The 21,711-nt window shown below is 35.1% G+C and overlaps 1 protein-coding gene across 1 annotated transcript in view; it reads right to left on the reverse strand.

The window, feature by feature from the left end:
- LOC134527505 (poly [ADP-ribose] polymerase tankyrase-like) overlaps positions 1–21,711 on the reverse strand; it is a 269,207-nt gene that overhangs the window by 57,432 nt on the left and 190,064 nt on the right. Inside the window, exon 14 of the mRNA XM_063360229.1 lies at positions 5,837–5,997. Within this exon, the coding sequence (XP_063216299.1) occupies positions 5,837–5,997 (161 nt within the window). The remainder of the gene's footprint in view (positions 1–5,836; positions 5,998–21,711) is intronic.

Here is a 21,711-nt window from a genome sequence, read left to right on the forward strand (position 1 = left end):
TTATATAATATTAATAATTCAAATGACGAAAACATGATTGAAAAGTCAAATCGATGGTTGTTCCAATCGAGTGGAAGAGAGATACGGCGCATGTGTACAATGAGCGTAACGGGACACATTCATATTGGGACAATGTGCGTTATGGGACACTTTTTTGTGCGTGCAGCCGGCCTACATCGATTTATTAGACATTGTCACGTCAAAATTTTTGCGAGCAGCCCCATTCACAACCAGGAAAAATTAATTCAATTACAGTTCACTATAAGATCAATTGTAAATATGTACTTTAATTTATCAAGCAGGAAAACTTGTTATGTAAAAATTAATTACGTGGCATCAGCCACTTCATTTAAATCCTAACTTCAAATCCCTTAACATTAACAATGGTGAGTGTGCATAAAAAGGTTTGTTTAGTGAGCAGTGTATTCAACAGCAAACCTGGGTAATGCAACAAAATCTGTGCCAACTACCAACCTAACAGTACTTTTAGATAAGGATTTGAATTTATGTTTTTATTTTATGACACAAAGTAGTGTTATTTTAGAATGTAAGTGAAGTTTCTTTCTCCAAATTTTTCTAAATTTTTACACAAATACTTGTATTTTTCTTTTAAAAACATCAAAAGAATCAAGTAACTTACAACACTAAAACTTATTGTAGGAATCAGCAGTATGAAATGCACAACAAAATGGATCTACATATAAGTAATTAGTACAGTAGAATCCCGATTATCCGTGTTAATGAAGGGGACGAGTGAGTCGGATAATCGAAAATCGCGGTTAGCCGAGTCATGCTTGCCTCAAAGGTCATTAGCCCACAAACAGCCATCTGTGGACATTCGGAGATTACATATATACACATGCTTTGTGTGCGTGTGCGTTGTTGACATAGAAGCAGACTGCTTAGTGCTGGGCAGCAGTGGTTTTTAAGTATTTCGTGTGCGGAGACGTGGGCACGCGAGTCGTTGTTGCACCGAGGTGTGTGACTAGCCGCCCGCCAGTCCGAGGGCCCAAGACAGCTGATAGCTGCCAAGGTCACACATTCTTTTCATCGCCCGTAAGCGACGCTGCCACACTTAGCTCAATGCTCTGTTGTCAGTAACACCATCGGGCTGGTTATTGTTTTACAGAACGACTGCCTTCAAAATTCTTTTCGAGATAAGATTTTTCATACCAGTGCATTGAGACTTGATTTGATGGTTTTGAAATGGTGTCTCTGTCTCGTATAATTCACGGTGTTTTTATCCCCCTTTATTTATATGAATTTTAAATGTTAGATTTTTTATTTTTAGCTTGCTGAATGTGGAATTAGTGCAAAAACGGCCTATTATGACTTAGTGTTGCAGATGGGTCGGAAATCTTATAACGACCACCTCTATAACGACCCTAATCTCGGGAACCGTGAGGGGTAGTTATATCTATTCTCCGTTCACTCTTAGCTGAGTTTTGAAATAAACAAACACCGTCGTATCACTGCGCCGCGTCAGCAAGTGATAGGCTGAATTTATCTTGCGTGCCAAGCACTAGTTGCAACACACACACACTTCCGTACAGTCGGTGCTCATAAAATAACGGAGAAGTAATATAACAGGAAAATGGTTCTTCTGTAAAGCCTAGTTTTTTTTAAAAAATTTACGTCTGCTGTGATAAAATTACGCCACTTAATGGTACACCCTCCAACCTTTTCTGTTGAAACCATTCAAACAAACAAGTGTCCAAGCTGCTAAATGTGGATTCTTTCATCGTCTTGCGTTTATTTAATCCACTTGAAGTGTTAGCCTGTGAAGCAAACTGAAGGATTTTTTCGCGATGTTTTATGATGTTGCGCACTGTTGTGTTACCGTCATTAAACTCAGTCGCAAGTTTGCAATCGTTTCTCCACTCTGAAATCTTTCTATAATTTTTGTTTTGCTGTCAATGGACAGTACCACTCGCTTTATTTTCTGTTCATTTGATGACATGATGAAATGTTGCGCTCAACACAACGGTATAATCCATCAGAATGCAGATCACTGTTACAATACATAAAATTATCACCACCTTCACGCTTCAACGTACACTAATGGAATGGACTGTCTCCATGCGCCGGGTAATCTCTGTGGCACGGCGCCGTGCTGCGCGCGGGAGTGTACAGTCCGGTCATGCGGACGTGAAATCGCGCACCAGTGTATAATCTATTCACGTAACATGGAACACAAAAATATTATGTACATACGTATGTATGTACTAGTATTTTTTTTAAAACTTTCTGTGTATATAAACATAACTGAGTCAAAGTACTTTGACCAACATACATTTTGCAAAGTATTTTAACATTTACATACATTTTGAATCATTGGTTATATGTAACTAAAAAATTGGACTTGATGGACATAAATCGCGGTTAATCCGCGAATCGGATGATCGAGTCGCGGATAATCGGGGTTCTACTGTATTATTAATATTTTAACCTATTTGTTACTTTCCTTTTAGTTTAGTGCCTTTTTGCAAAGGTTGACACCCCTGATGTTTTCCAGATGATTTGTAAAATATTTAAAATCTTTGTTATGCTCTGTAATTAATTTTGTTATAATTTTTATGTATCACGTAATTAATTATTTAATTTGTTAGATTTTTAATTGTAAACCAGAAAATATTTTTTTAATAAGACAGTTTAAGTTTGCGACTGCAGTGAGGAGTGGAATACCTTCGCAGACTAGATTTCAGTTTTAGTTTTGTTTCATGCCACTAGCAAGTGGGGTGCTGCTGTCGACAAGGCTTCGTGGAAAACTCAGCTCTTGCGGGCCAGGAGATGGTTTTGTGATGCTGCAACGAGAGTATGTTTTCAACCCACCGAGTGACTATCTCCGCAACGCGTGTAGGCGGAATGGACTAAACCATGGCTGGCCCCTACAAAAGCATCAGGAGTTATGGTAAAGTGCCAGATACACTTTTTTTTTGCATATGGCAGTTCATGGTGAAAATCAAGGAACAAGTTTACCAGCTAACATTTGTGATGCCTAGTAACTTTAAATGCAACATTTAGGGACTTTTGAAAGCTGAGCCGTTTGCCCGCGCAGCACATTCCTCTTGAGTCGCGTGGGTCATCGGCCCTCGCGAAGCGGCGGTCTGCTGGCGTAACTAGGTCGCAGCGCGGTGCTTGTTAAGCGGGCTCGGGCCCTGATTGCAAAATTTGGGGGCGGCGGCCGAGATTCTCTGGAAACGTCGGCGGGGCCGAGAGGGTTCATAAGTGGCCGCTGGAGGTAGCTCGGGGCTCACTCTGGGGGAGGCAATGCCTCTCGCCAGTGGCAACGAGTTGGTTAGGATGTTTAAGGATGTTAGGCTCTTAGAGGCGGAGGCTATGCCCGGGAATAGCAATACGTTCACGTAAAATTGGTTGGGGTCGCGGAAGTAATGTCCGAGTTGTTTTTGAAGAGGCCGGACCTGAGAAGATGTTGTTGACCTTATGCTGGACGTATAGTTTTATGATTTGACCTTAGATAATTTAAAATAATGTTTAAGTTAACTTTGAGGACTTAGAATGAGATTTAACGTCGTTGAAGATTTTGATACCCTCTAGCTGCTTGTTGATTAAAGCATTTGTAAATAAAGATCCCCTTTTAGTTCATTCAAGTTAAAGTACTTAATTGTAAAGCAACAAATAAGACTGATTTTCAGAATGCCCTAGATTTTATTTATTAAGTTTAAATGTAAAAGTTAATACTTCATGATTGTCTTTCATCGACTAGCAACATTTTGTATGAGTTTAAGGTCTTGTGTAATAAACGTACTTTCTTTAGAACTAAGTTTTAACTCATTTAAAGTAATTCCTTCTCTCTCCAGACCTCCTGTACAGGGGGTAGAGCCTATTATTTTAAGATCCCGGGTTGTGAATAGTTTTGATTTCCAAGTACCTTTTTTTAAAGCCAAGCGATTAGTAAGTTAAGAGTTACGGATTCCCCCCCCCCCCCCCCCCCCCGTATTATTTGGTCTAGGCACCGAGTAAGGACCTATCGTCACATTTTGGTGGAGTTTGATGAGTAGGACATCCAGTTACAATTTTGTGGAGTCGCCAAATATGTCCCACATTACAATATGAAAAAAATGTGTGTTGTAGCTAACTGTACGAGGGCTGACATCATCGCCACACACCTGGATAGTGACGCGCGATTCAAACCGGGACGACAGCCATGCAACACTGTGGACTTTTGGATTTTCGTCATTTCTTTTTTGAATACCAAGCAAGGATGGAAAAGTTAAATTTCTTTGCAGGACGCTTTTAGAATGACTCAAAATAATTATGTAATTCTGTAATTTTCTGTTTTTTTCATGTTTGTTTAATCAAAAATAGTTGTGTTGATGATAAGCTTTGTATTTAATGTTACTTATGTGGTTGCTATAGGATGCCAAAATTGTTATAAACATTAAAGAGTATAATCATTTTAAAAGGAACTGAACAAAGACACGCATGTGGTTAAATTTCATATTGTACATATTTTTTATTTTTTTTATTTTTTATTTCACTTTTAACAATAATTATTTTTGAGAAACCTGCAAATATATACAAGTGAGAGTGACTTTTATTTCATTTAACATTTACAAGCTTGTGGTGTTTCAATTACTTTGTAATTTGAACATAAACTGTGCAATTTCTGGACCTAATCATGATACCTCCCTGTGGTTGTTTAGGTTACTTGAGAGTAACACCGGCCTATTATGGACGACTGGTTTGACAAAGTATTTTGAATGTTTATTTTTTTATAAAAAGAGATTTTAAGAGTTTTCCCTGCCTCCAATTAGGCCACACTACTATGCACATTGGGATGGCAAAATAAAATAATCAGTCCTTAATATATTACGTACATTATGCTAATGAATGCAAAATGTTTCATTTTTCAGAAATTCTATTTGATAGAAGGCAAATATAAACTATGTGAGAAAGAACCAAACACTTAAGTGAAATGTAAAACTGGAGGTGCAACTCTTGTCACTTTTCAGGGAACCAGTACATGATTAAAGATGCATGGTGTTCAATCAGTCACTCATTTTTTTCTTAGGGGTTTTCTTCATTTTTTTTAATAAGCCTTCATCATTCTCCCTGAGTGTTTATTATTTTAAATGCTCAGTCATTATCAATGACTTAATGAACACCAACTGATGGTACATCACATTTCAATACCTAACATTAATAGCACTGGTTACCATTTTAAATTTAATTTTAATTATTGATTAATGTAACAAAAATCTTACAAAATGAAAACAAACTTAATCTACACAACACAATAAAAAATATCGTAAACCCAAACATGCATGCATAAGTATTATGCAAAGAATAAACATTCGGTATACAAAAGTCACCAAATTCACACAAATATATTTGTATTATCTCACATGCAATGTACTTGTGAGATTATTTTGCACATAAAACAATAAATAAATATTCATATGAAACCATGCTAGAACATGTTGCAAACAAACTTAACAAAATTTTTAATTTTATTTTAGATGTCGTGGAATGGTCAAAATAAGTAAAAATTCCAATTAAGACATGTTAGAAACAATGATCATTTTTCTTGGTTCTGTGAATTCTTGTAAAATTGAGAATTGACTATACATTTGTTTCACATTAAAAATATGATCAAATGTTTGTTAATGAAAAAAGTAATATTAATTTAGGCAAGTTTTCTTTGTAATAATTAGGTCACTTACCTACAAAGGAACAATTTTCAATAAAGCAAAATTTTGCACAATTGAAAATTTGACTGAAATATAAATAAAACAAGCTGTAACTGTAAATGCTGTTTTCCACTGTGTGTGCTTATATGTAAGGACACAGCGAGTGGAAACTGCAGGCATACCCGAGCTGGAGCACAGCTTGTCGATGCCCTTGAGCAGCTTGTGGCGGTAGCCGTAGGCGCTGACGCCCACCTGCTTCAGGTCCTCGTGGCTCATCTCAGCCAGAATGTCGAGTGTGATCTGCTCACGCTCAAACAGCTCCAGCAGGTGGTCCAGGCCCAGGCTGCAACCAGCCACCTCGTGATTTACACTCGTCCAAACACTCCCCTGCCAGGACGCCCACCTGCAGCCACTGCAGTGGATACGTAACCACTAACATTGGATAATTATGATTCTGCAATTGACACATCCCAACAAAAGCTGGTCAATTCTTTCTCTACAACAATACCTCAAAACTGAGCATGTTTGAATACTTTTTTAGTAAAATCATTAAATTGACAATAACTTTACATAGAATTTTAACATAATATTTTCTCCAATAATAAGGATTTTTATTTAATTAATTTACTCTGAATAATATGAACTTTTGCAGATTGCTCATGGTATTAGGACAATATAATAGATTTTTTTATAGGAAGTAAATATATATATAATAAAAAGGAAATATATTTAATTAATAATGTTTTATGATATGAAACATTAAAGTAGTAAGTGAAAGCTCCCTAACCCCTAAATATTACTGAACAATACTTTTTTATAATTTATAGCAAAATATTTTATTTACAGATATCATTTAACCACATTATTATACTGCAAGAGTTATAACTAGGCCTCACAGTGTTTCAAATGAACTATCTAGGTGGACAAAATTATTTTTCGGCAATTTTGCATTTATATCGATCGGTTTTGTAATATTATAACAATATAACACATTTTTGTAAATAATAAACTTTATTATTGAGGTTTTACATAAAGAATTAAACATTTAGGAAAAAAAATCATAATATTTCATACAAGAATCTATTAATGAGGTAAAAATACAAATAAATGCTAAAATAATTTCAAAACCAGAGTTTTAAAAGAAATCAAACCACCAATTACACATTTATGCCACAAAAATTAAACATTATTACACATTGAAACAAAATAAATTATAAAATAGTTATATAGCTAATCCTTATCAGAATCTTCCGAGGTATCAGTTATGTGATAATCATTCTTGTTTTGTGGCGTGAGGTTTGAACATTGCAGAGGTCGAGGCTGTATCATAGGGGCTATAATCAGCTTTAATACTTCTGAACACAATTTACCTGTCTTCTTTTTAGAAACTTCTCGGAGGCTGTTGATTAGAGGATCATATATTATGATCAACAAGGAAAGTAAGTCTCCATTTGTGGTAATACGTGAACGCTTTCTGGTGTTATGTTCCCGGAACCGACGACAATCTTTGTTCCTAGCTTCATGTGCTTCTTCCGAAAGTTGCCCAATTGGAATAATCGCAGTTTTGATGACTTCTGTACTATGGACCAGAATATTATGTACAGTAACAGACATATAATACCATGAGTAAAGACTGAGATAATGTTTTCTCGTGTCGAGACAAAATTTGCTGAATTCCTCTAAATTAATCTCGAAACCGGAAGATAATGTTCTCAGTAATACATCAAATTGCTTGATGAGTGTAATATCTACTCCTGTGATCTGAGCACTCAATTCAGGGTTGCTAAAGAAACGGCGAGCAGTGTTTCCATCATTTGTTGAACAAAATCCTGGCTTTGGTTTGTCCACAATCAGTCCCATTTCATGCTTGAATCGTTGATTAATTTCCTTGGATCGTTGATTTACACTAGCATTTTCTTCAGCACTTCTAGCCTGCCATTTTTGTATATCCAGCTTATAACTAATGTGTAAAAGGCATTCGAAACAACGAATCCACGCATGAAGCGTTGACAAACCAAACCATAATTATCTTTGTTGCTGTCAAAATGCCTTGATTCGTCATTCATCATTTTGGGGGTAGCACCACAAATGAAACACTTCTGTGATGAAAGAGTTTCGGTCAAGGCGATACACACTTTTCCATCAGTCTTTGTCAGCAGAAGTTCATGCTTGACAGAAATGTCAGTATCACCAATATTACAAACTGTTGAAACTAAGTTGATTATATCTTCCAAGACCTTATAAGTTTCTGCTATCGTCAATTCTGTGATTTCCTTAGCAATAATTAACTTAATCGGACGACAAAGCATCATGGATGATGGCCTGGGATTCTGCCAAATGATGTTGTTGCCATCGAGTAATCTAAGGGGAACAAATGAAAATACGAATAGATACTCGTCATTATTTTCATTGGATTCAAATTTTTGTTTATAGGCACTATGGCCAGAACTTCCATCAAACCCCCATTTACTTATGAGAGTAAGCGATGAATTCGGGTGAACACTACTTATGGGTTCTCTCTGAGCTTCTACTAAGCGTTCAACAGTTTTATCTAACACGGCTTGCAACTTGACTTCAGCACGAGTTTCTGTCATTATAATGTGCTCCTCTGAAGGGTAACATGCTTTTTTTGACTTCCGCAAACAGTGGTAAGATGGAAACACATGATGACCTACCTTCATAGACCACTTCCTAGTCTGCTTGTATGAGTGCATTGTAGATTTAGAGTCTAAGTAATAGGCTAATGCCTTGTCACCACTTAATTGTCTAGCACTATCCAAATAACTGGTTTTCTTCAAACTTGTGCAACACTCACAGATTCTGGACTTTTACTAATTTTTCTGATTGCTGTGGCAGTGTTCCTATTTCCTGTCGATCGCACGGCTACTTCTGCAGCAGTCAACAACTCTGCAACGCTACGCGATTCAACGAGGTCTTGAATTCGACGTTTTTTCGTTTTGAATGATGACTCATCGAAATCTTTTCGAGGTCTTCCTGCAAGAGTAGCACGTTGAAAAGATGTAGAAGGTCGCGGCACGGTAGTACGCACGTGGAATTGAATGTTTTCACCTTCCAACCAGCTTTTATTCTTAGTCAAGAAACGCTCCTTTGACTTTCCAGCAGCAATCCATTTGGAAGCAAATTTCGACAGATTGCTGGCCAACTTCATTTTTATTTCTCTTATAGAGTCCTCAGTAACATCTGTAAAATTAAATTTAGTCGAAAGAAACTCGAAAACTCTAACATTTCTATTATCTTTTCCATGTTTGAGAAATTCTAAAATAAAAAAAAAATAAAAAAAAAAATAAAAAAAAAAGGTTGTACTTGAGTGTGCTGGCTAAAATACATATTATTACAAGGAGAAATGGTGCAGCTATGATATATAAAAAATTTAGCCTGGATACATGTGTGTACATGCTATTTGCATGCATTTAAAAGAGTAAAATAAATAAAAAATAACATCTATTTTTATGTATTTTTAAATGATTATTTTATATTTTTTGAGGACCAGAAAGATTTAAATTTATTTAAAAAATAAAGTACAGACCCTCAAGAAGAAAATCCATCACTAAAACTTACCACTCACTAACAAATTGCCACAACTACATGTTGTCGAAAGTGTCGTGAAAGTGCGACTGACCTATTATTCCGATTGCATCTAGACTATTTGTTATCTTTGAATCCTTAGTACTATTCACTGTGGAATGTTAGACACAAACAATTCTTGGAATCGGATGTTTAGAGGTTTAGGGTGAATTGCTAGTCACCCATTACTGCGAATCTGGAAGTGACATTTGTCCACCTAGATTGGTCATTTGAAACACTGTGGGCCTGTGCAAATAGTTGTATTTTCAATACAAATACGAATAGTAGTAGTTCATTATTCGTATTCAATTTGACCTCGAATAAAACCACTTCAAAATTACGAATATTCGTTTGCTAACAAATATTTGACCCAGCATACATATGATATTGTTGTATACCAACACTTATTGTTGAAATTGTCATCATTTGTGCGGTATAAATACCCCTTTCTGATGAATGGGACTTCATAGTCAAAAAACATGAACAATAAGCAACGTTTTGAACATCCAACAAGTAATCAAAGTTAATTTCGCTACTGTCTCACATTAAGTTTGGTTAGGTGCATAATTAAAAACACTATTTTTTATTTTATAATTTAAATATTTTAACAAACATTTTCCATATAATTATTGTAGCTGACTTAACTTAACCAACCTTTTACTTTAGATTTATTCGTCTAATTTTCCAGAAGTTGTTACATGATGTGAAAAATTATTTTTAGTGGGAATATAATTCTCATTCTTACTATTTGAATTTAATATTTGTATTCGAAAATCTTTTTTTATTCATATTAGTATTTGATTCAAACTAAAAAAGTGATATTCTCACAGGCCTAGTTATAACAGTTAAATTAAAATATGAATGTGTTTTTGTAGCACCCTATTTTAAATAGAATAATCAAACACACTTATTGTCACAGTATAAAAATACTGCACATAATAGTAACATAACTTATTTGACTTATATTTATTGAGTTTAATATATTTTAAAAAGAAATAGAATAATTTTATGTTTACTGTATAAAGATAACACTAGCACTTGCAAGTTGAGCTCTCAGGTAACAAAAAGGAGTTAAATCACTCTATCTTAAGTTGTTCACTACAGTAAAACCTTTTTTTGAACTTAGATGATACACAATATCATATAAATCAAATTTTTTGTCATCTCAAAGTAAAAATACGATATCACATGCTTTAGAGTATGAAAATTTAAATATTTGAAAAACATGTATTTCGAAGCAATCTTTTCATTAAAAATTCATAAGTACAATAGTATTGTACACAAACGTGTACTTGAAGAAATTAATATTTTCTTTTAAAATTACTTATGAACTCTATTGCAGGATTTAATAACAGGGCGCCAGAGGTATTCAACATGCGATAATAAAATAATACTCTCAATAATTATTTTTATTACCTTAAACATAGCATGAAAAACCTTGAGTCATGGAATCAACAAAACCAACAAATATTAAATAACTAAATGAGTCCAGTCTATGGGATGTCGTAGATAACCTGACTCTTAAACAAAATAAAATAAAAGTATTTAAGTTCCTGAAAGTGTTCACAAAGTAAAAAGTTTTGGGGGTTGCTCCGGCTTGCTCGAGCATGAAATTCCTAGCTTCTGGACCTCTGAACTTGTGTGTGAATAAATTGTGGATTTTTAATTCAATTGCCGATATTTGCCGAAAATCAATGGTCACGTAATTTGATAATAATTTAAAGTTTATCCTAATACTGTTCAATTAAGTCGACGGTAAAAATTACGTTAGCGTCCCAATACAAAGACGATGCACACCATACCTTATCTCTGGACGATTAAGATCGTCCAGAAAATACGTCGTCACTCACTTAAATTGAATGCAATCCCTCTGCATTCAATATTAGGGCGTCGCTGACTATTGCCCTGTATGCAGACGTAATTTTCTCAGTAATAACGCCGAAAATAACCTCGCCACGTATAAATATTCCCCGAGGGAATAAACTTCACCACGCACTAAATGGTGTCATTTTCCACTCTTTCTTCTTCACTCTTGCCTAAAATGAATTGTTACTTGAAATAGGCCAATCACGGCCGCGACACGTTAGCGTCCTTTTTCCCTAGGCCAATAAAACGTCACTATTACACAAGCATAGGCTCGTCGAAGCTGTTCCAAAAGCCGCGCGATTATTTATATCAGCAGTTGTCATGACGACGCAGCACGAGCTGCACGCGCCGCCATGCAAGAAACAAAACAAAACACTGCAGAAAGTCCGGGAAGCGGTATTAACCTCGAACGTAAAACAATAACAAACAGTTTCAGTTAGTCTGATAATACCGTAGTATTACAGTATTTATATTATAACTGTACAATGAAATGATGCACAATGCCAAAATCCGCCTAGTGATACCACAAAGACATCATGTTTGGCAAGGACAATGATTCATCTCTTCACTCCCTCCCTTAACAGCTCAACCTTGAACCTCTATGCCCCTCTCCACTGGTTTCTAATTGATTTCATATCCCAAGAAGATGACAGAAAAGCAGTTTTTTTTATAATGGGTGGTGAAATAATGAAAATGGCAATTTATGGTGGTAGATATTTTGATCTGAGCATTTTAATTACGTGTGCACTTTCCCAATTTTATTTTGTTCTGCTTTTGGTTCCTTTGTCACTTGCAGAGGAAAAATAACTAGAGAAACACCTGAAGTGTGCAGGGTTCAATTCGAGTCTAGAACCAACCCAACAACCTCCAATATGCACTGTAATTGGGGAGCAAGCGCAGGAAACAAAATGACAAAAATTAAGAATATATCCTCTGTTCTTCTACACAGAGCAGAGCTATGTAGAAGTTTTGATTAAATTTCAATGACCAGAGTGTATGAGTCCTAAGCATCTCATGTCTCAACATAATTAAAGCCAATGTGACCAACACAAAATTGGTACCCACAATTTTATTTTATTTCACACATTGTTATTTATAATTTCTCTTAGATAATAAAGACAATATATGCAAGTTCAGGTGTAAATAATACTTTTACACACACCCTTAAACAGGACATTAGCACCATATGAATATTCATATGCCAACTAAATGCAACACAATAAATAGATATAAATACGACAGACTGGCATACAAATTTTAAAATCTAAAAATGACCATTACGCCTTTCAGGAATTACGTTACTATACAAAATAATTAAAACAAAAAAAATAATGAAAGCGTGCTTCAAGAAGATACAATTATAAACATTTATATATGTAAGTATACTTACAAAGGAGAATAAATATACAATCTGTATTTGTAATACTCGCAGCAAAGTTAGGGACTCTAGTACAAGCCTAACCATTAGGTCGCAACCAAGATACTTTTAATATTTACACATATGATTATAACATTTCTCCTAATTAATCGGACGAGAAAATATAGGAACGACATTAAAGCCCAGAGGAAATGGAAGCCTCGTAAACAAGACACTAGCCCACATGCCAAGAGCATATAGTCCAATCGCCAAAAACGGGCTTACGCAAATTGGGCAAAAGCAAGAATCAAAGCGTGCAGAACACACATACACATTTTATGTTAATTAAGCTCAAACCCAAGAATGCAGAAAAAAAAAAACGACAAGCATTACCATGTGCTCGAAAAACTATTGAAAACTAAAAAAACAACATTATTTTAGAGAACTGGCAGACGTGACACGACACGACGTAATATAGTTCAAAAGACTGGAATGAAATAAGATAAACGTACAGAGAGTTGTATCCAAACCGATTAAATAATGGGCGCTCAAAAAATATAATTTAGAACAAAAACAAACTAAAATAGCCAAGAAACACTTTAATTACATACCATGTCTCGGCGCTTGTTCGCATCGCGCATTTAAAACTACTAAATTAAAAATATAGAGAAAGGCTACAAAATTTGAATGTGTTAACAAAATGAACCTGAAATTAAAAGTAGATAATAAGACCGAGGCAAAGTTCTGGAAACCTTTTATAGTAACGCCCTGAGTCGGGCTAACGCCCTGAGTCGGGCGCACATGCGCACCGGCCGGAGAGAGGGAAGATGCCAATTTGAATTGTCGCGATGTGGTATCACCACACACCAACCCCACTCTGTCCCAGTTATGAATGCACCAGTAAGAAAAAATTTAATACAAAATTTAATTGATGATTAGTACAAATTTGCCAATTTTCGGGGGTTGAGTGAGTCAAGTCACAAATTTAGTATTTAAAAAAAAAAAAAACTTCGATTTGAATCCAGACTTGATAAGTTTTTTGTTGATTCCTAAGAAATCATGGAAGTTCCAGTAGTCGCAGTTTTTTGTTTGAGAGGTAGTAAAATGGCTAGTATTCAAATGAATTATGCTAAATACTGAGAGTCAAAATAAATAATTCATGTAGAAACTTCATCAAATGTCACATTTGTTAGTCGTTATGCAAATCATTTGACATATCATTTGAATATTTTAAGTTCACAAGCATTATGATATTTTCATGTAATATTTTTAATGTTTTCACTATTTAAATAATCTAAAAGATAGTTTTTCACGTCTTTCACTGGATGCTTTAAATTAACAAAAAAGATAAATACAAATAACCAGGAGAAACGTTAACTTGGTATAATTTTTTTTGTGCCATTTTTAGGTTAAAAATGTATTTTTCCCCCAGTTCAAACATGACCATAGCTAGTTATTTCAACATCACGTATTAAAAACAAAAGTGTAAAAAACATAAAAGCATATGTCATATTATAACTTTCATGTAGCTAAGGTTGTGCTGAATATCTATATGAATGATTGACCATGTAATAGAAAACATATATATATAATTTTTTTTTTTTCAAAGTTTACTTCTGTGATACAAATCTATGATGTCACCTGGGCCTTTCATTACAAAATTGCCAGTGTATAGAAATGTAAATAGTAAATAGTGCAACTGGGTAAATTGCAGGAAAACATGTATGAGGTTAAACTATCCAGTGTTTATAAAATAAATTGTAGTATGTGATTTTATGCTTGTAGTTGTTATAAATGAATTGATTTTTAGGAAAACTACTGTCTACGGCATCTAGTACAAAAAACTCGACTTTCAAGCGGAGTTAAGCTGGAACTACTCATTACACATTGCTTAAGTTTTTGAGTCTTGCCCATTTCTACTGATACACAAAACCTAAATTCAGCCATTTTACATGTAAATAAAAATTTAATTTAGAAAAAAATCACCCCATAACAATTTTAAAATTTTGTCATAAATGTCTGACACTTTAATCAACAAGTGTATGATTTCAAAACACTTATCAATTTAATTTATTATTATTTTTAATTACAGTAGCATTAAAACAAATACCAATTTATTTCCTCAACAATTTTGCTGCTGTCATCTAGCTCAAACACCAATAACACACAAAAGTGCAGAGTTCAGAACTTCATTGGTGCAGTAACTTAATTTTTTTTTGCCAGCTTAGCTATCTATGCCGAACTAGTAGGTGGGACTAGTTTTTAGAGACACTGTTATTCTGTATTGTTAAAATTCCCAGTATATAAAAGTATACCTAGTCCCAGTTTACTTTATGAACCCATTGTTTTATTGTTCACTGGTAAGTCATTGTAGTGACAGGTTATGATTATTAACCAGCACAGTTTCACCATTTGTACATTTAACATTTAATGTTAACATTCTTAAGATTATTAAGTACAAGTTGTTACTTAATACAAATTCAAGGTTTGTAGTAGCTTATTATTTTTCCTCAACAATCACAAAATTGTAATAATAAAACAGACAGAGTGCAGTTCTGTGTCTGTGTCTGTGTGCGTGTGCATGTGTGTGTTTGCATGTGTGCATGTGTGTGTATATATATGTCTGTTTGTATATATGTATGTAGGGGTGGGCGAATATAGATATTTTCGTTTCAAAGCGAATTTGAAGCAAAATTTTATAAATATTCATGAATTCGAATCGAATATCGAATACTAGGCCAAATCGAAGAATTACTTAAATGCAAACACCAAACAATGCAACAATCTTATTTATAATATGTGTACAAATCTTAAAACCTACAAGCTAGTTTGAATATAAAAAATAAATGTAATTCACATATGCACAAAATATATACACATTTAAATGCAAGAAATTCAAAATATTAAAGTACATAATAAACTACAAGTTTGGTGACAGAAAATATTTTTCAAAACTTATATAAATTGTCATGCCAAAATGTTAGTTCCTGTACATGTTGAGGTGTCAGGGATTGACGTGCTGTCACCACATTTCCGGAGGAAGAAAATACCCGCTCACTTGATACGTTTGTGGCAGGAATACTTAAATACTTCAGAGCAACATTTGCCAGTTTAGGTTATTTAAGTTTTCCTTCATCTCTCCACCAAATGTAAGGATTGCTTATTACACGTTTGCTAATACATAACTTAACCATCAACGCAACATTCTCCATTAACTTAGGCCTTTTGAACCATTGCCAAAAACTTAGTCACCTAACATTTGCTAATTGTATACAACTAAATACTGTATGGTAATATTTTATAAGGCCGGCTGAACTTTATACGTTGTTATAGTATAATAATAATAATAATAATAATAATAATAATAATAATAATAATATCATCATCATCATCTTTGAAAGATTTGTGCAATGGGAGTGCATGACTTGAAGTAATCTTTTGGACATACGCCATTGCTAAGCAATGCTTAGCAATGGCATATGTCCAAAAGATTACATCAAGACAATAATAATAATAATAATAATAATAATAATAATAATAATGAACAAGAACCATTGAAGGTAAATATAATTTTTTTTTTACTTTTGGCCTTTAGCTTACGCGCACAGCCGTTTAGAGGCAAACTACTTATTGTTTATTACAGTCCTTCCAATGTAAAAAAAGAATATCTTTACTCTTTGCATAAAAGCAGGCCTGGCCTAAGAAGTGTAGAAAGTGTGTGGGTGAAAAACGGAGTGTTTGTATGGTCGCCATCTTTGTTTACGATATTCACGATACTCATTTTTTCTACTGTTCCATCTATGGAATATTTTCCTCGTTTATTTACAAATTAATCTTACTCAATAATCTTATTTCAATGGATTCAGTGCCGTAACTGCTGTTTTATAAGTCCATTGGTGATATTGTATCACGTTAAATCATTACTGACGTAATTTATGCATGGAAAAATAGCTGTTGTGGGGAGAGATTAAGACTAATACCGAAGTCGGGAATGAATCTGGCACGTTTCTAAACATGAAAATAATTCATTGGGAGTTGCTGTTTGCCATTTTCTCAGAAAAATACGATACTGACAATTATTTTACTCTAAGCCAATGTAAGTTGAACAAAGTATAACGAACATTTTTGTATTGAGGTTAGTTTTAATGATCAGGCATATATGCTTAGGCTAAGCATGTGTGTGTTCTCATTATGCTAAGTTAACTCCAAGTTGATGCTATTGAACGTAGGCATTCTTTAGCTTTTAGGCAATGTATGTACAGTAAAAGATTAGCTTAAAAACTCTTGAAATGTTTTTTTCTATTTTTCGAACTTCGAATAATTTCATTTTTTCGAGTACGAATTCTCATATAACAAATGTTCGACTCGAATTCAAACTTTTGAAGCTTCGCCCACCCCTATATGTATGTATGTGTGTGTGTTTGGGAACACAGTGATTGAGTAGTCAGATCAAAATCCCTTCAATAAGATGCTCAAAGTTTGATTCCTGGTGGAGCGAAACTGGATTTTTTGCAAGTGGGAAACATGGCAGACGGGTTTTCTAAGGGTATAACCGTTTCCCCACATACATACCTGCCAACTTTGGCCAGCCCAAAAGAGGGAGGTTTTTTAGTGGAGTAAATACTTGTTCCCCCAATAAAGCGGGGGGTCCGGGGGCTCTCCCCCGGGAAAATTTTGTTTTGAAGACGCAAAATAGTGCTTTTAAGCATATTTATAAGTAAAAATTATAAAAAACAGCTGGTTGAAATTGTAATATTTTTATTGGGCTAGTTGCTATTTTTAAGAATTGTCTGCACGTGCCTACTGTGGAGAGTTCAAAAGAGAAAGATTTTCCCATTTACAAAATATAGGGTAGGCAGGGCCACAAAAAGAGGGCATAGTACGTGCACACCATATGAAAACAAATTTAAAATTTACTCATCTTTAACGTGCGTTAATTCTAGATTGTTAAATTTTTTTTCCCAATTTTCAATCAACATCTTTAAGTTTCTTGATATTTACTATGCCTAAATAAGTCCTATGTCATTATCAATATTTTATAGAAATTTACCACTTTACAAAATGCAGCATGTTCACCTTTCCTCGATTGCAAAATGCACGGAAATTCGTCACTGAATGTCTTCTTGTACACAGCAAGATACTTCACTGTAGGCTTACTTAGCGCCATTTCTATTAAATCCCTATTGCGGAGTAGACCTACAAATAAACAAAAATACTCATCACGCAACTGCTTCACAAAATAATATTTTTATGAATACACCGTTGAATAAATTCAAAGACTATAATGCTAACTCTACACTTTGTCTGTGAGCACAGACGCGAACAAAGGCGAATTTGTTTGGGCACAAACTAACAACTCATACATAGCCGGCTTATAAACCGAAGCGAATTTGGGCACGAATGTAAACAGTGGTATCATAAACTTATTAATTCAGTCCGTCTTTATTTCAAACCACCACGAAAGAAAACACAGTTTTCAATGTTGACAACACACGCCATCTTGGAAAACAAATGAAACCTTTTTCTGGTTGGCTAACAAACACCAATGACAAACGTGTACCAAAACAGCTCCCATAATTATCGTAAATAACTACGTTTCTTTCTACGCTTAACCAAGAGTTTTAGCCGACAATTGTGGGCATTGAGGCTATTAAAATAACCACACGTTATGGTACGAACCGTAGTTACTAAACGCTTGTACGGAATAATGGTACAAACATATTAATACTATAAATTTACGGCATTAAAAACTTCAAGAGAAACAGAACCAAAAAGCGGGAGATTTGAATGACAAATCGGGAGGGCGGGAGAAAGGTTATAAAATCGGGAGTCTCCCGCCTAAAGCGGGAGGGTTGGCAGGTATGCACATACCATCAATGCTACATTAGCATGAAAAACATGTCAAGTATGCGTGCAAGAAGCCATTAATATTGTTCCAAAAGCTGAGAAGTGTCGCCCCTGCAAACTGCAGACATGAATTTGGAAAATTATCTACCATTTACAATGGAATCTACATAAGCATCTATGCAGCAGCAGTATGGGTGCAAGCCGTTGAACATACCGAAATGAGATGGAAGCTACTTTCATCCCACAGAACAGTTTAAATAGCAATTACGAAAGCGCACAGGTCAAAGTCAACAGAAGCCTTACAGATAATAGCAGGAGCTATTCCTATAGATATGGTTCTAATCGCTAAGCTGCATTAGTATCACTGTCACAGAGACACAAAGTTATCAAGAAAGACAAGATGAAAGCAAGAGAAGAGTCAATGCAAATATGGCAAATTAGATGGGAGGAGTCATCAAAGGAAAGACATACATATGGTATCTTCACAGATGTTAGAAGAAGAACCAAGAATAGACGGCTTTCTCTGAACACTGTTCTTTCCAGTATTTCACTAGACATGGTAATTTTAAACATAAGCTACACCAGATAAACCTTGTCAAGTCTTCAAGCTGCACGATATGTTCAGAGGATGACATAGTATCTCATGTTATATTTGACTGTGCCAAGTATGTGTGTGGGGGTATCCGTATTGATACAGGGAATAACTACACATCATCATGGAAGATGTGGACTTTTTATAAATTCAAGGTATGCCAATCAAGACCTTATACTGGACATAGAAAATGAAGGAGAAGAGGAATAATAATGTAAAGGGAAACAAAAGAAGGAAATACAATTCACAGAGGAAAAAGAATAAACAATACAGGAAGAAATGAAATTCCAGATATGATTAGCAGAATCTAGACTGTAGAAGGAATGCATGAAGAAGATTGAATATGAAGGAACAAAATAAACGAACAAGCAAGATGAAATCAATGATAAAGCATAAATAATATTGTAGAAGGTGAAAATTGACCACAAAGCAAAGAAGATCATTACCAATAGCCAGACGAATACAGAAGCCAAAATATTTGATGATGACCACAGCTATGGCTCTAGGAAAAGATAAAATATTAAAAAGAATATGATAAATGGCTATTATAGTTGGATTAATTGTCTCTAGTAACAACCCTCTCAAACTTAAGGCACTACTAGTTCAATGCTTCGAAAAGCTAAGTATTCTACTCAATTTTGATAATATGAAAGGACAGGCAGTTGAACACATTTGAAAGATGCAAAATGGTGAAATGGTAATATCTCGACTAGTGGCTTTCAACGTTTCAACCTGGACTTCACCACTACTCCGCCACAACAAATGGAAAATAGTACAAGAACAAACTGAATGTGTTTCCCTTCAAAGGGCAAGAAACAGGAAAGGATGCGGTCAGCATCACATGAAACTGAATGTACTTAAGAGAAGGTAAAGAATGAATAATGTGATGAAGAAGGAACATTTATTGTGTTGTGTACCAGTACGTCAATGGCTATTGAGTCGTCCTGTAAAGCTTCATGATACTGTTTCTTCAACAAGAGTGATTTGGACTGCAGAGCTCCCACAACAACACACTTAAGACATCGGTACTAGGGGTGGAGGTGAGGCTTGCCTGAATGATCTGTCTCTAGTAACACTGATATCACAAGACCTTCAACTCAATTAATCCAGTTATAACTAGGCAGGATAAGACATGGCTAAACATATGCGTTGTGCTAGACGTAACATAAAATCAATAGCAATTTAGCATGATATTTTTACGATGCTGTTGTATTATTTCTAATGGGTGTTTAAGGGATTAAGAGAATAGAAGCCTACCCAAAGTTAAAATCATTTATTTATGAACTTTTTATTTAGTTGACTTAAAAATGATATAATTGATTGTTTAAAAATTTTATATGCAATACTTTGAATTACAAAATTTTATGGCAATATTAATGTTATGAATGTTAAATAAATAAACATGTATGTAATTGTTGTTTTAAAATCACACTAGGACCTTTGTATCATAGCATATAAATCAGGAGAACATTGATATGTGGGTTCTTAAATTAAAGTAAGCAGCTCTTGTTTCTCTTGCCAACTCTCTGTATCAGATTTACATTTTGAAATTCTCTAATATTTCCAGGTTTTCCTTGAGAAACTACAAATTTTTCTTTAACAATTTTAATACTACATTAAAAGAAAACGTATCAGCTTCAGTTTGACCGTGCCTACTCACCTTTGAAAATGCCATAAGACAGTTCCTAACACCACAAAATGTCATGTTTGAGGGCCAGTAAGACATAAACTAGAATTTGTAATAGATAGAGGGTAATATGCATACCTAGCACTATAAGAAAAAATATCGGCTTCAGTTGACAGCACTACTGTATGCGGATCTGCAATCATGATATTTGACGAAGGATTGCCAAAACCCAAAACTCTCTGACACACAATGAAATTTTCTGACTTAAACCAGATTTCTGTGATGCTCACGACGTTTTCCAGACAAGTGGCAACCCTGCTATATAGAACCTACCCCAATTTCCTTATTCCTCTTCCTGTCTGTAACAAGTGTGGCAAACACGTTCAAATCCCCTCCGTCGGCTGACAGTCATGCACATAGAGGCGCTTGGAGCAAAAACCCTCTTGGTTAGCTAGCTCAGCTTGACATTTTCATCGTGGTGACTTACAGAGGACAGCAGCTACGAAGAGGTGATGCCTGCAAGCTGATGATGTTAGGCTGTTAAAGTGTATTCTACAGTAACTTGCCACTCATGCCCAACTTGCTTTGGGCGGAAAGTCCATGGTTCGGAACAAGGGACACTTTTTTTTTGTTTTTCTAAATTTATTTTGGTTGCCGTTTCCAAAACATGTCTGCATTTATGAAGTCGGTTTGTATTTTGCTTATTGTCTCTACGTTTACCTCGTTTCATAGACAAATTTCCCATGGGAGATTTTCCGATCTTCGGATTGGGTAGACTGTAATTTTCATGTTTTACTACCCCATTTTTTTTAATTACAGGACGAAGCTAATGTAAATAAACTACTTAATAAGTCTGTCAGTAGGGGGAGCACGCGGGTTCTGGGGCACTGTAAACAATCAAACAGGTTGGTGTGGCACCACGTGTCCGGGTGGGCGTGGCAGGAGGTGGGCGTGGCACCACGTGGCCGGGAGCCACGTGGAGGGAATCCTCAGGTGGTTAATGTCACGTGGAGCATTGTCTGCTCGTACGACGGCATCTTGGTTCTAATTTAAGAATTATTTTTACAAGTAAAAAAATGAGAGGTATCGCGGTGGCGGGGATTCGATCCGTCAACCTTTGGATTGGTAGTCAGTAATGCTAACCACACGGCCACGAGGCCAATTGGAAATAATAATTAAAGAT

Source organism: Bacillus rossius, chromosome 1 (genome assembly GCF_032445375.1).
Source record: "Bacillus rossius redtenbacheri isolate Brsri chromosome 1, Brsri_v3, whole genome shotgun sequence".
Lineage (NCBI taxonomy): Eukaryota > Metazoa > Arthropoda > Insecta > Phasmatodea > Bacillidae > Bacillus > Bacillus rossius.